General features: G+C 40.8%; 1 protein-coding gene across 3 annotated transcripts in view; it reads right to left on the bottom strand.

Moving 5' to 3' along the window:
• Positions 1-208: 208 nt before the first annotated feature.
• ltk (leukocyte receptor tyrosine kinase) overlaps positions 209-16,173 on the bottom strand; it is a 52,019-nt gene continuing 36,054 nt past the window's right edge. For all 3 annotated transcript variants that reach the window (XM_028975694.1, XM_028975688.1, XM_028975701.1), the window contains 17 exons: positions 15,823-15,973; positions 15,366-15,497; positions 14,728-14,884; positions 14,258-14,440; positions 13,060-13,158; positions 12,177-12,329; positions 11,742-11,855; positions 9,006-9,192; positions 6,327-6,417; positions 5,862-5,926; positions 4,354-4,483; positions 3,427-3,524; positions 3,190-3,282; positions 2,754-2,855; positions 2,197-2,331; positions 2,022-2,112; positions 209-1,601 (listed from right to left, as the gene is read on the bottom strand). In XM_028975694.1, coding sequence (XP_028831527.1) covers positions 570-1,601; positions 2,022-2,112; positions 2,197-2,331; positions 2,754-2,855; positions 3,190-3,282; positions 3,427-3,524; positions 4,354-4,483; positions 5,862-5,926; positions 6,327-6,417; positions 9,006-9,192; positions 11,742-11,855; positions 12,177-12,329; positions 13,060-13,158; positions 14,258-14,440; positions 14,728-14,884; positions 15,366-15,497; positions 15,823-15,973 — 3,013 coding nt within the window. In that variant the 3' untranslated portion in view covers positions 209-569. The remainder of the gene's footprint in view (positions 1,602-2,021; positions 2,113-2,196; positions 2,332-2,753; positions 2,856-3,189; positions 3,283-3,426; positions 3,525-4,353; positions 4,484-5,861; positions 5,927-6,326; positions 6,418-9,005; positions 9,193-11,741; positions 11,856-12,176; positions 12,330-13,059; positions 13,159-14,257; positions 14,441-14,727; positions 14,885-15,365; positions 15,498-15,822; positions 15,974-16,173) is intronic.

Raw genomic sequence — 16,173 nt, forward strand, 5'->3', positions numbered from 1 at the left:
CCTTTATAAGACCATATGTTAAATTGAAGAAGCCTGGGTGACACATAGCCTTCTACATTTGAAACTGCTGAAAAAGTCATATTTCTTAAAAACACATTATGATAGTTTTATAATCCACACTGTGCTACAGCACAACTCAGTGTCCCAGCTATTATTATTCCAGGAAATGCAATGCTGCAAAAAGAGCTTGAATGCATAGGTATCTGGAACTCTATTTCTTCACAGTATTGAAATGAGAAAATCCTATTCTCAGACCTCACGAAAATGAGTAAACAGACACGTTTCTGCTCTCATGACATCTTGAATGTAGAGGCAAATCTTGTATGGCTGTTCTTGCTGGATCTTCAAAAGTATGTGTGTGTATGTTAGTTACATTGTACAGCTGTTTGCAGTAAATCAATACCACAGTTTTCAGCCTGTTATAAGTAGAAAATGTGAATGTCCTTTTAAAGAAAAGACATTTAATAGGCCTTTAGTTCTTTCAGAAGGCCCGACTAGACTAGGTGCTCGGTTAGTACCAGTTTTCCAGTGCTTATTCAGTGTTGGCTAATAGGCTGAATTTGAAGTCACTAAATTGATGTGACACTAAGATCTTCGGACAGTGAGAAGCCAGAATCTCTGTCTCGGATGGGCGTCTCTGGTTTAGTGTGCCTTTTGATATCCTCATGCCCATAGCTGGCATGTCGCTTCACCGGGGGCTTATGCCCTCCAGTGGATGAAATGGGCAATGCCAGGCCCAGGCTGGCTAAAAATGATGGGCCAGTGGTATAGCTGGTGCCAGGCTCTGGTGTAATTTTGGGTATGACTACTGGCAGGCTCTCTGCCTCGTAGCTATGCTCATCATAGGCATAGTTAACATTGCCGCAGGGGAAAGACTGAAGTTTGGCCAGGTCCATGCTACTTGTGGGTGGGTCACCCACTGCACAGCCAACACCTGCTGGAACCTTCCGGGAGGTCAGACCAGCAGCTACAGGTTGGGTGCTCAGGGTGGATTTACTGGGGCAGGTGGTGGATGAACCATCAGGTCCAGGCTCATTGCGTTCTGAGGTAGAACTTGAAGTGGTCACTGAAGAAGATAAGCAAGAGGACAGGGGCATGGACTGTGTCTGGGACAGAGCCGTTTTTCCTCGTCCAAAACTTTCTAGCACCCAGGAGCCATATGTAGGGTTCCACAGGTTCTTGGTCTTGTTCTTAAGCTTTTGGCTTCCTGAAGAAGAGCTGTTTCTAGAGCAGGGCCTGTGCTGAAGGTGAGGGTGATGGCGGTCTGGCCCAGGCATCTGGAGCCTGGACCCAGAGCAGGTAGACACGGCGGGAACTGGCTCTGCCCAGGAAGGTTCCACAGCATCCCGGTAGGAGGTGATCACCTCCTGGGGCAGCTGCTGTGACCTTTGGAGCAACAACCTGGGTCTGTGGGCCTGGGGGAATGGAGAGACTTCACTGACACCAACACTCTGTGGCAGAGTGGGTTCCTGGGCTAGAGATTGGGCTACCAGTAGAGGTGTCAAACTTCCAGAACCATCTGGTCTGATCACGGTGCTCCCTTCCTCTTCAAACACTGGCCCATACTCTACTGGGAGTGGTGTGTTAATCACATCAGGATCCTGGGGATGTTTGAGGAGAGTGTTGATTATTTAGCAGTTTATTTTAAATGACCATCTTTAAATAGGACGTTAGCAGGCATGACTGACCAACACTGGTTATTTTATTATGGTCACAATAGTTTGAGCCAAAAAATCTGCAAAGTACATCAGTTCAATTTCAGATTTGTAAGTATGAAACATGTCCGGAAAAAGGTCAGATAAAACCATTGCAAGGCAGAGTGATATCCGACTACATAATTATATTACCATGCAATGTTTACAATAATTAAACTAGCCATGCAGTGTCGATGTACTCTAATGTCATATCTTACTATAAACAGATTAAGAACTGTATCTGGGAATCCTCAGGCCACTGGAATCTCCAAACAACTGGAGATGTTATAAAATATATTTGGGTGTGGCAGAAAGATAGGTCTATACCTGTGTGCAGTAATCAATCCTTTCCAGGATAGTGGAGAAGTTGGGTCGATGTTCAGGGCAATGTTGCCAACACTGTGTCATAATACGGTACCTACAGTAAGGACATAGAGATGATGGCGATGAGAGTTTTAAAATGACCAGCTTCTCAGAGTTGAATGTTTCAACTGATACTCACACAGGCCCAGGGCAGTTCTTTGGGGGGTCCATCCTTCCACCACTGGTCACAAACTCCAGAACCTCCTGATTTGTTTTTCCAGGGTATGGCATGAAGCCCAACGAGAAGATCTCCCACAGCAGCACCCCGAATGACCTGTAGAGGGAGACAGTTGCACATTGAAGTAAAACTTGTCCATAGCCCTTTACTGGATACTGCATGGACTGGTTTTGATGTAAAAACTGTACGTAGTACAGGAAAATGAAAAATTAGCAAAATGTGACTAATGTTTACAAAGTGGCTTGAGTGAACAGTGACCATTGAAAGTGAAAATGTGAAGTGATTGTCATTGCAAAGGAAAGGAAATAAAAGTAGAGAAGCTATAATATATTGTGCAGCTGGATATTTTCAAACAAGTTTTTATTTTATTTGGCCTACTTCATAGAGGATACAGATATCAACCCGTCCAAATATGAAGCATCATTATTTTGTTCCGTGTCTCACTTATAAACCTTGTGTATTCAAAAAGAGGGTTACTCTATAAGCTACTAATAGCAAAATATAAGTAGAAGCCGTACCAAGTATCTGTTTTGCAGGTGAAAATGCCCTCCAAAAAAGCCTCAGGAGGCATCCACTTCACAGGTAGCATTGCCCGACCACCCTTACGGTAATAGCTGGCCCTGGCAGGAGAGAAAGGTCTATGAGATACATCCAATGCTGGACTTAAAACATTAGCTGTTTATGTATAAACCTCAGCTGGTACCAAAAAAGTCAACAGCTATACAGACAACAGCTGATCATAACATTTAATGATATCAAAATCTATATTATGTATGTAGAGATTTATATTTTAAACCAGCCTGCATCATTTAACCAAATAGTAGAACTGGAGATATCCAATAGATGTTTTTCATCAATTAAGAGTTTTCAAATATTTGTTTTGGACCTTCTGTAATATTGCTGAGGAAGTCTGCCACTGTGGAAGTCTTGTATAGTAATTGATGTATCACTCACCTGTAAATATCGCGTGCCATTCCAAAGTCTCCTATTTTAGCTACTCTGTCTGGACCCTGGCAAGTCAGTAAACAGTTCCGAGCAGCAATGTCTCTGAAATAAGTCACAAATAAATAGTATATGCTCTGCCATGTTTAACATTATATCAGCTACTTTCAGCCTTCTGACCATAACTACTTATTAGTGGTAATCAGCAAGCCAATTGCCATCAGTGTGGGGAGGCAGGGTCAAAATCACCTGTGGATGAAGTGGTTTTCCTCCAGGTAGCGACAGCCGAAGGCAATGTCTCTGGCCATATGCAAAAGCTCCAGCATGGTCAAAGAGGATGGGTGATTCTGTAGCAACGTTGCACAAACAGTAAAACAACATTTCTGTAAAATATGAGGCAGTAAACCTCTGTTGTACTACTTTATGCAATTTCCTTCAAATCCATTTAGGAGCTCTGTCATATAATTACTGTTGATGTAAGGTGTTATCCATACAAGCAGCTTTTATCCAAAGTGCACAGCTACTTTATTTAGTAAAGTATCTGTGTATTGTTCTGTGTGTGAGTGTCAGAATGTCACCATTAACATTTAGCACTAACAAAGAGATTCTTTCTGTCTAATGACATTTAAGAACACTAGTGTGTTTCAGACACAGTTTTACAGTACAGACCAAAAGTTTGGACACACCTTCTCATTCAATGTGTTTTCTTTATTTTTATGACCATTTACCATTATGACCATTGGTAGATTCTCACTGAAGGCATCAAAACTGTGGACCTGGCCTCCACAGTCACCTGACCTGAACCCAATCAAGATGGTTTGGGGTGAGCTGGACCGCAGAGGGAAGGTGAAGGGGCCAACAAGTGCTAAACACCTCTGAACTCCTTCAAGACTGTTGGAGAACCATTTCAGGTGACGACCTCTTGAAGCTCATCAGCAAAGGGTGGCTATTTTGAAGAAACTAGACTAAAACATGTTTTCAGTTATTTCACCTAGTACATAAGTACATAACTCCACATGTGTTCATTTGAAGTTTTTATGCCTTCGATGAGAATCTACCAATGTAAATGGTCATGAAAATGAAGAGAACACATTGAATGAGAAGGTGTGTCTGATCTTTTGGCCTGTACTGTATATACTCATCTGATTATGAAGATGCATAGACATTCAGACGCACAGATTTTGGACGATTCTGTCTGAGGAAGCTTTTCATGTCTCCTCCGGTCATCAGCTCCAGGAGGATGAAGCGGGGCAGGATCTGAAGGCTCACACCAATGCAGCGGACTATGTTCTGATGGTTAAACTTGCTGTGGGCATACATGGCATACAACACATGAATATCATAATGAGAATTTGATGTCATATACTGGATATAAAAAGAGTACACACGCATATACACATGACAATCCAATTAACCTTCAATCTGTACAATTCAACAAATTACAAAGCATAAAAATTAATAAGCTGGTCGCACAAGTGTAGACCTTAACCCTTAAACTTATACTTGAAATAATTTTTGCCCTCTCTTCTGTTCCAAATCATAGTGCGAGAGCATCTCTAAAAAATTTGTGTGTTTTTCAAATTAAATGTATAGGTTATAGGTAAAATACATGTTTTAAATAAATTATTGTGGTCTCATTGTTTTTACATTATTTGCAGGTGCGTCACAACCAATACCAATTCTATTTAACCATTCTATTTAGTCCTTAAAGCAATATGTGCAAATCTGACATAAGTGAACTGGTATCTGAGGTAAACAGAACTAGAAACAGAGCTACATTATTCAGCCAAAGCTTAATAGATGAGCTCCAGAGCAACAGCTGACTTGGGTATCCAGAAGTTGAAAAACACGCTAACCCTTACCCTAACTACAAAACTGGGGAGTGCATGCTTCTGTCCATTGTCTATTCTGAATGTGTAGTGAAATGAAGTTGGGATGGGGTGGGCAGAGGGTCAAAGTACAACAATGCAGCTCCTGGTGCCCTGGGCTTCTACCAATATTTATCCAGCACTTTCTCTCAACTTCATTTCTCAGTGCTCCTCTCATTTTTTAGCTACAGGGTCCCCCTCAACCTCAGCATCTAAGCCAGCCAGCGAGGAACCCATGCTGCTCATGAGGAGTGTCAGCACCACCTCCAACAGGGTATCAGCCTGGGAAAAGGTCAAAGCCTGAGAAAAGGTCTACTTCTGGCTCTTCACTTATCGACTCATGTTCAGATGTGCAACAGGCTACCTGACTGAGGGACCACCTCCACACGTCAGGGTCACATGCGTCTGCCTGTCCCTACCCTGATCTTTGGCCCTTTTCCTGGGTTCCTGTACACCCTGTACATCCTGTGTGCATCTGTTATGCTAATAGACTCTTGCCAGATTTATTCTCCTCTGAGCCATTTTGTTCTGGTTGCCTTGGTGTTCTGTTCATTAAAATATAAACCATGACTCTGCCTGCTCTTGTGTCATTAATCAAACCTCAGAGGGTCAACTGGGTGTGTGTGCATGTGCACATTTGTTTCACTTTTTATATCACATCATTGCCATCAGTCTCCCTCTCCATATATCACACACACACACACACACACACACACACACACACACACACACACACATATATATATAGTATAGAGAGAGAGAGATAGGAGTAAGCTATGAATGGTGTGTTGGTGGTTCTTATGTGCATTACTCAACCTCATAATTAAGGCCTCCATTAGAAAGTCCATTTCGTCTTGCTCAGAGCAGATTTCCGGAAGAGTCTGTGAGCAGAAAAAAAATCATTGCCGTCGAAAGACATTCACAATAAAGCAACATTGTACAAAAAAACAACATTAAAGATTGTAATGATTGCAATAAAAAGGCTTTTATACCCCATTTGTATATGCATCCATTCAATTTAGCATTTAAAAATATAAAATAATTGAGAGCTAAATATCTTTGACACTCTCTAAATTTTGCTAATATCTTTTGTACATCCACTAGACCCGTTTTGAAGATTAATTAGATTACAATAATTATTGCATTTGTCGTTCTTTTCTCTAACAAAGGATTCCACATTATTTCAATATCAGTACTGTCTTGAAGTTGTGTTATTTAATTTCCGTACAAAATGCATTTGGTGCTGTTAAATTGTTTTTGAGTGTATTTGGAACAACTCACCTTGATGGCCACCTGCATGGCAGAGTTATCCCCATTCATTCCCAGGACTTGACCTTCATACACCTCTCCAAAGGCTCCATGTCCAAGAGCCCTGCCAGAGCACACACATGCACACACACACACACACACACACACACACACACACACACACACACACACACACACACACACACACACACACACACACACACACACATTAAAAAAAATCCACAAGGACAATGCACACACACAGATCAGTGTAGACATTCAAAAGAAATATATATGTGGAAAGGAAAAACAGAGCTTGGCCAGTCAATTTGTAAACAAATTGTCCTCTATTGCTCTACGTCCTCTTTTTGAGACCTGGGGGGTCACAAAACCAGACCTAAAAGATGTGTACACCTCTTCCTGCGCATACGTTGCAATCTATAGAAAAAAACTTGCAATGCATATTTAATTACATTGTTTTAGTCACATATTTATAATAGTGAATATATAAGTAAAACATATATTTCAAATTACCTTAATCTACACTTATAATCTATGCGGCACAGATGTTGAAATGTAAATGGGTTTATTTACCTAAATAAAAAATGTGCATTCTATAAATGTGCAAGTTATTAGAGTGGCATTCTTGGCCCGAGCTGGGTCGGGTAAGGGTTTGGTTTCTACCATTTTAGTTGGGCTCGGGTCGGGTTGGGTGGGTCGAGCTTGTGCAATAAATGTTTAGTCAGAAAACAAGAACTTACGGGCTATAGTGATGTGCTGCTTGTATTATTTCAGTGACTGGTAAAAGTGTTTCACATGCATTACTTGAGTCTATCTGAGTCTAACTTGAGTTACTTCCTTGAGTCTATCTGAATCGCAGCTTGGTCGTGCTTCTTGTACAGTGTACATGATGCAGTGGCGGTTCTTGATATGGCAACATGACTTGGTTCCGTCAGACTTTCCACCTTTCACTTGAATTCACTTTCACATAAAGACTGCTCAACAGACTGCAATACCCAGATTGTACCTGTAGAGGGTCCAGTTCAATGAGGGATACAGCAAGGAAATCTGTTTCAGAAATAAAGAATGTTTAAATCATTGGTGATGATCTCCCACTTAAAATTCTCAGGTTGCCATTTCGAATCCCGACTCGCCAAGGTGTCACTGAGGTGCCACTGAGTAAAGCACCATCCCCACACCCTGCTCCCCAGGCGCCTTTCATGGCTGCCCACTGTTCACAAAGGGGGTGTTTGCTCAGGGCACCAAACATGCTAAGACCGCCCCTGACATGATGTACGATCACCAATTCACCCCATAAGCCATATATTAAGAAAAGCTTGCACGTACACACTATATCCTTCAAAAAAGTAAAGTGTGATGTGCATGATAAATTTTGTGACTGTATGCACAGCAGCAGTAGTATGTGTCATGCACATGCAAACTGAGGAAACACAGATGAAGAGCGCGTGTTGGAATAGATGAAAGAACCCAATTTCAGAGTAGCGCAAACTGGCGAGTGAAGCTGCACCGGTTTGATCTGTGAACGCGAGTCAGACGACACCCACAGATATTGGTGTTTACAAAAACAGACAAGAGAAAGGATCAGGACAGGACAGGATGAGACAAGAAGGAAAGGATCAGTCCTACTGGGTTTTTCTGGGTGCGCTGAGTCGAGGCTGGTTGCAAGACTGTAAATACCAACCAATGACGGAGCACCAACCACAGTTGCGCAGCTGATTATATATGATCACGTCACTTGTTTATGTGTTCCTGGAGCACATGTGTGGCATTACGTGAGCGAATTTATGCAAAGAAAAAGTTGTCTGTGTGTGTGAACTATTATTATAATTCAGCGTGCAGAGAGCATTGCCATTGGCCAGCCTGCCCAGCTGGTCCCACTCTTGGGACCATGGCTCTGGACATCCACACACCACACAGTACAGTGACAGCAGATTCTACCATCCTTGGAAAATGGCAGGAAACACTCGAGATGAAGCACTGGGTCAAGTACTTACTTTAAATAATAGTAGCATTAATAGTGGCATTGTAACAAGTAACACACAGGTAACACTTGATACTATTTCTACACATCCTATTTTACCCTAAACAAGTGAGTTTTTGGTGGCCCAAAGCTTATGAACCCTAGTTCACATGGTAAGAAATTGCCATTCATCATAATACAATGCACAGTAAATGCCTGGTAAAAATTTCAGTGTGTTGGGCAAGACAGGTCCAAGTGGTAATATTTCTAATAGTTCATAATTTGTTTACACAGACATCATCCCTAAATACAGATTTTAAATGTTCTTTATTTCTTATAACGTCCATTTCTAAAACAGATTTCCTGACTGTAAGCCTCGCTGAACTACCCGTAATATGGGTACTGCAGCCTGCTGAGCAGCATTTAAGGTGGAACAGATTTTAATTCTAATGACGAGCTTGCAATTTATTCATACAGTTTCATAAATCTTTTGATTGTATGTATACTTTTAGTATGAGTCTGGGCTTTTGAGCTGCATAAAATTTGTCACGTCATGCTTACATGCCTATTCACTTGTGCTAGTGGATCTGGTCTAATGCCTCATCAACAAATAATTTGCCTAATTAGTAATCAGTAACGAGCCATGTAAATGAACCTGCATTTATACCGTTCCTATCTCACATAGTATTTAAATGATTAAATGCAAAAAAGAAGAGAAAGCTGTACTGTACCGGAGCAGGGTGATGTTCTTGCGGGGGACTTCCTTCAGCTCACTGAGGGAGGTGGCCTTGCCAGCAAAACAGTAGTTAGGGTTGTAGTCTGTCATGATAGTGGATGAACGGATCTTGCTGAGCTTGTACTCTGGGCTCTGGAGACGGATTCGCACAGCATGCAGGTGGTTCTTTTTCCTGTAGTAGACTAGCAGGAGACAAAAAAGGATGATTGATTTCAAAGTTTTAAGTATTTTCAAAATGTGCCACTCAGTAAAGGAGAATACATTTATGGTGCGTGGCATATTCTGAGGTGTATCATGGAATTAACTCTGCCTTTAGCCACTCAGTAAGCCATAACCCGAAGAAAACAGCAAACAAAAAGGTACTTTTAACAGCATTTCAGCACGGCCTTATAAAAGACCCAGACAGGAAAAATAATAGCTAAGTGCCATTATAGAATCAGTTTCTTTGGCAACTAAAGAGCTAGAGGAACAGCTGGAAGCACTTTAGAAGAAAACACATACACACACATACACCTGAACAAACAGATGTTCCAAAAATGAATTGCAAAACAAAATGAAATAACCATGTCCATTTTGGTGTTTTAGGTTCTATTCTGCTTTATTCAATTTGCAGTCAGTCCTCTCTTCAAACATTCCGTGAGCAGTGAGGACTCACCCTCAAATCAGGCGGCCCACAGCCCAAATGCAGGTTGGTAGTCTGCCATGGGGGGGTGCTGCGTGGAGGTCAGAGGTCCCCTTTATGCCATCGAGCTGAAGTGGCCCGGCAGGAGAGCTTGAGTGGGAGTGAGGCGGGAGAGGGGTAGGAGGCGGAAAGAGAAGGACGTAGTTCTGGCACTGTGGCACTGTGGTGCAATGGGGTGGGGATAGGGCATGGGGTGTGTAGGCTTGGGGGGCCATGTATAGACTACCAACCTGCATGGGGAAGAGCTCAGGTGAATACACACCATTAATCTTCCTGAGGTCTCTCAAATTCATTTGCAGTATTATTTGCAATCTTACTGCTGATTTATTGTGATCTGTGGGATTTAATTGGACTGTGCCTGCACATATTTTGGAAGGTTTGATGCATTAAGTTGAACAAGTAATGAAGGCAGGATGGCAAACCAAGAATGTCAATGAAACACTGCAGTTATTTTTCAAAGAAAACATATTGAATCAAAATGTGTTCTGTTTTAGTAAGAACATCGTAAACTTTTATTTTAATTATTTAACTTTACAATAAACCTCTATGTTGTTGCTATTTTATTAATTGCTGTAGAAAATACAACAAATCATGACATACTGGCTAACCATTAGTGCGCAGATCAGATTTACAACAATCAAAACAGCATTAACATTTACCTCTAAAATAACCAGTAACAAAATCACCTTCCAGCGCTTTACATTTACACACATCATTACAAACTCTCCAATTGGCATTGTTAAGGCATAATTCTCCTTAAAGAAGAACTGAAAAATAAACAGTGAAAAGTATATATGTTTTTCACCACTGCTGATTTACCGGCCAAGTGATAGCTAAATCTTATAAGCTTCCCATGAGAACAATTTCAGATTTTCACACCACAATACTCTCACATTTATAGGGGTAGAGAAATTTCCTCAAGTGATTATTTTAAAAAGACATTTCAACAAAATATAAACAATATAAATTAGCAGCTTTAAGGCTCAATATAACTGAGAATAATATGGTATTTTGCACCAAATAGCAATGGATAAGCAGTTATGTCTGCTTCCTGTTATTAATTTGGTGTTTTGTCATGATCCTGGACATTCCCGGAATATGTACTCCTGTCCAATGCTCTCTTGAGTGCTGTTTGCCGTATCCAGTGCTTGCTCTTGTGTCTTTTGTGTGCGTGTTCCATGCCTGTGTGAGGGCCCACATGCCCCATTTACTAAATTCCCATTTTGTGACTTGTGCGTTTGCATCCACCTTTCTTTACACCACACATTCCTGACAGAATGATAGAGCAGGAACTGGATACGTTAAGGGTACATTTATACTAGTAATTACAGATGATAAGAATCAAGGTATTCATGGGTCCACAAGACATAGCAAACATGAAACTCCGCTTAGGAGAACATAGGACCAGAGTGGAAACGTCTGGAATCATGACACATTTGTTCCTTCTTTTTTCCCTTTTTTTTAGAAGCTTTTGCACAGAATAACACAAATTTAATGAGAAAGCCAGATATGTGTGACATGGGTGAATTTGGGATATTTTGTGAAACATAAAATACAGGAGGAAAATGTTTGGCTCATAGCTCCCCTAACAAACATGCTAAGACAAACAATTGGTTGTTCTCACCAGCTGCTTTCACTCTGCACGAAACACTCTGCAATAAAGTATGAAATCTGGCTGGGACCCTGACAAACTTTCCCAGTCTTTTTAATTTTAACACTTCTATTTAGGATTGTTGTGTTTTTATTATGTCATGATGTTGAAATAAAATATCCCTGTTCCAAAATGTAGTAGACTACATAGATCACAGGAATTCATTTCAATTTTTCATTGGTGCACATTCCAATAACAGCATGGTGTGCATGGCTAAAAGCGGTAGATACTGTTCCAAATGACTAAAAAATAGTCACATGCAAAAACATAATGAAGGAAATGAAATAATTTTGTAATAACAATTGATAATATTATAGTGATAATATTATAATGATAACATCAAAGTCGATGAAAGGTGGAAGGCACAGAGTTCACACAGAACTGAAAGAGTCTCTTACTGAGTGTGAGGCTGGCACAAGTCAGAATGATGCCTGTGACTACTGTAGATGCCACCACAGCCAGGGTCAGGGAAGGTGACAGGTACCCATCAGGTAGGGGGCCTGGTGGTGGAGCTGGGGATCAAATGTGAAGAGCACCTTCAGAGAACATGACACATCTAACAATAAACACCAAGACATGTACAACAAAATGAACCTTTTTTATTACTTGGATTTCACATTTCAGTTTTTCATTCAGAGGTGTGCCAACAGTGTTCAAATAAATCTACCTTCAATACAATTTACTTTCTCAGCATTAACATGCTTACACGTTTGGTGATTAATAAAGCAAAATATAAAGAGATTTACAGAGTTAATCAAAATAGTTCGTTTTATTTGCTGAAAATTCTGCATTTGTCCTCTTGTCAGGCAGAAAAGAATGCTTGAGAAAAGTACCTGTACAGGTGACATTGTCAGAAGCCAGCACATCCTCCTTATGGCAGAGGCACACAATGGCTCTAGTGTCCTCATTACGTCTGCAGTTCTGGGACTGGCAGTGGCTGCAGTTTAGGTGCACTTCAATCTCAACCTCACCATGGCTCTCCATTGCTAGGTAGAAAAATACAATGGAAAAATAGGGATTGCATGAACCTGGACCAAATGATCACTTCTAAACTCAATTCTGTATGCGTAATTGTGTTTTTTGTTTTGTCCTGGGTCTGTTTTTTGTGTTGCAGGATGCCCTGGTGGTGATAGCTAATTTCTTCATCCTGTTCCTGCTATCCTGCTAATTAGGGATAGCTCTGATCCCATTTTTCCATTCACTACAAATCACCCAGGCACCTATTGCTGTTATTTCCAGTGTAGCGGTGTGGGAGGAGGGTTTGTCCCTTTCTTTGTTTAACTCTCATTATTCGATTCATTGTATTTACATATTTTTCATAAAATGTTAATATTTGGTTAAAAACATTGCTGTTTTATTTGCTTTATTGTTTTATTTTTATTCCTTTGTTAAAGTACCTAAACTGCCACTTATCAATTTTATGGCAAGTACATATTCCAGCTGTATTTGATTAAGACTAAATAATACTATATAAACACATCTAAGTACATGTAAAGAACAAAGCCGACAATGATTAGAAGATAAATTACAACAATATTGCTGTATTGCAATATTGTGCAGAAAAATGTATCTTCATAATTTCATGCTAATTCTTTTACAGTCATACTGAGGCCAACTCTGTGCAACCTCATAACTCGAATAATATTCAGTTCCATCTTGTCCCATTTAGCCATTTAGGTTGAAACACTTTATCAATCTCAGACAAGAGGCTGATACCTGCAAGAGGAAGCACAAATATTTCTCCTGAAGGATGGACAAAGGAAACACCATCTTGTCCATCTGCAATGATGTCGTCAGTCAGTGAGGCATCGCCACCTTAAGTAAAAGAAGAGGGTCATGACTATGAGCTCACAGAGGGAATGGTTCATAATTGAGGGACAAAGTCAGTTCTTTGCCATGGAGCTAATAAAAAAAAAATGCTAATTCTGGTAAATGCACAATGTTCTTACAGTAGGAACCTTTATAAAGGCTTTTGAAGTGAAGTGATTGTCAGTAAGCACAGCACACGATGCTCACAATGAAATGTTTCCTCTGCTTTTAACCCATCACCTTGGCGAGCAGTGAACAGTCATGAAAGGCACCCAAGGAGCAGTGTGTGGGGCTGGTTCTTTGCTCAGTGGCACCTCAGTGGCTCCTTGACAGTTTGGGATTTGAACCGGCAACCTTCCGATTACAGGTCTGTTTCTTTACCCACTAGGCCACCACTGCCCCTCATTTGAAGCCAGAGAAAGAATTTTTGTCCCTGGTTTTTCTTTCACAGTTCCCATAAGACATCCTGTCAGGCTTTGTTATTCTCTACTGCACACCACACCACTAAAAAATCCCTACACCCCTACCCTGCACCAACATGTAATGTCACTTCTGCTGTCAATACACGTGTGGGGGGAGTTGGATTAGATATTTAACCTGCAGTCATTTTCTGTGAAAAGATGTTAAAGTTGACCAACAGAAATGCAATTACTGGCAATATGACAAAATATCAAATGTTTGGACCAAAAAAAAAAATCTAGGTGCTTTTGTGGGACAGCCACAGTCTCTCCACACAACAGCCAAAAACCTCAGATTGTTACTTCGGACTATCTAAATTAATGGGGCAAATCATAACTGATCTTTTATTGGTCACAGAACACAAAAACCACATGTATATAATCAGTATTAGTATTTCTGCTCTTTTTTATTATGCTCTTATTTTTCTCCAGGCTATACTACCAGCATAGAGTATTACCAGTAGAGGTTGCATATGCATATTTTTGTATATATACTACAGGCCAAAAGTTTGGACACACCTTCTCATTCAATGTGTTTATTTTCATGACCATTTACATTGGTAGATTCTCACCGAAGGCATCAAAACTATGAATAAACACATGTGGAGTTTCTGTAAATTACAACATTTGAAATAGTCAGGGCTTACCTTTGTAACCGCCTCCACCCCCACCAGAGGAACAGGCACCTCCTCCTCCACCAAACCCTCCAAAAGTGTTCCATGCGAGTTTGGACAGTGCACGTAGACAAGATGAGCCTCCCTCACCGCCCTCTGCCAGAGACTTCCCTGCCCACAGGTAGCGTGTGGAGTCTCTCAACCCCCCTCCACCTCCTGAAACAACAGTAACGTCACTTAACTTGAACACAATGCTATTGTGACAAGTACTTTTGCCCAAATTATCTTTCCATTTAAATGCTACACTCTGCTTCTGCTTTCCCCCACTCATGTACACAGCAATTGTTTGGCAATAATAGTTCACACAAGGACACACCTTATCTTTTTCAGAGTTATGGACTGCAAAATGTCCCATACCAACCTAGTGATCAGCAGACTCCAACAGTGACTTACACATATGACCCATGGACTGAAAGTAAAAAAATAGTCAAACTGAGAAAGACCTGCAGCTCCAGTTTTGCCGTTGGTGGATGCTGCTCTGGTTTCATTTTCATAACGTTCCATCAGGGTCTGGTCCAAGTTGGACTCTGGGTCCTCAAAGTAGGCCTTCCCACCACCTCCAGCAGCAATAAGGAAAGGCACCAGCTCCCCATTCTCCATCTGCAGCATGAGGATACCATACAGCCGTCTTAAGTCACAGGCAACCAAGGAGGGAAATATCTCTCAATATGTGCTCTACATCACTTCACAGACAACTTCCAAATCATTTCAAGATGACACAAAAATGTTTTTGGACCTCATTGGTAATATATCCAGACACATCTGTCACAGACCTAATCTCCATGCTCTGCACAAGAGTCCGTGTCTGGCATTGGCTTGCATGAGGAAGGACACATGAGGTCACATACAGTGTGAGTATGACATGTGGTTTGTCAGCTCTGGTATGGTCCACAGTCAAATTGTTACACTGTTGCATATATTCCATTGTTTTCTTTCTTAACCAGAATATAAAAAATAATTAGTTAAAGAATTAATGACTAAACCTGCATTTTATTAGAAGTTAGAATGACAGTGTCACACAGGTCAAGATTGTCTTGGAGGTTAAACACTCTCTAAATACATCAGGTGAAAAAAGTCTTACTTTGAATATGTAGGTGGCACCACCTCCTCCCCCTCCACCTCCAACCCACTGGGAGTCTTTGCCCTCTGTAGCCCAGCTATCCTCTATCACTGACGACTCACCCAGACAGATTTTTTGGGTCAAAGGGTTTCTCTGGGAAGAAATAGAAAAATACATGAAAACAGTCAGCTTTGGAAGTTTCAAGTCAATGTATAATGATGTGGTACTGAAAAATTACATTAAAAATGTGTAGAGCATCATCATAGAACAGCGCATATGCTATCAAAACTGATCAGCACAATAAATTTCCTTCCTCTCTATTTAAGAAAAGTGTTTTTCCTATATTTCTATATTCTATATTCTATGTGCAATAAAGCTACTTTATCCAACCATGTATTCTTTAAACCATTGGACAAATCTGGGTGGGATGACAATGATTGCCACTGAAGGGTGTAGAAAATCTAGAAATCCAACTTACCCCAGGGCATGCATCCTCACCCTGGTGTCCTACCAGGATGTAGAGGACCTCCCCTTTCTCCAAAGGAAAGATGGCAGAGATAATAACTCCATGAGAGCGCTTGTTGTGGTTTTTGGCTCCTTTACCTCCTGCCGCTCCATATGCAGAAATCCTAAGGCATTGCAAAATCTTGAATTAAAACGCAATGCTCAAATTTTGTTTTTATTTTGCTATTCTATTAGATAATCTGCCATGTGCTAGTTGAATGAACAGTCATGACTCAAATGCCTCATGGTAAATGGCAAAGAACTCACAGAACTTGGCTGGGTGGTCAAAAAAGAAACCAAAATCAACACTTTAAGTAGCAACAAA

This window comes from Denticeps clupeoides, chromosome 1 (genome assembly GCF_900700375.1).
Source record: "Denticeps clupeoides chromosome 1, fDenClu1.1, whole genome shotgun sequence".
NCBI classification, from domain to species: domain Eukaryota; kingdom Metazoa; phylum Chordata; class Actinopteri; order Clupeiformes; family Denticipitidae; genus Denticeps; species Denticeps clupeoides.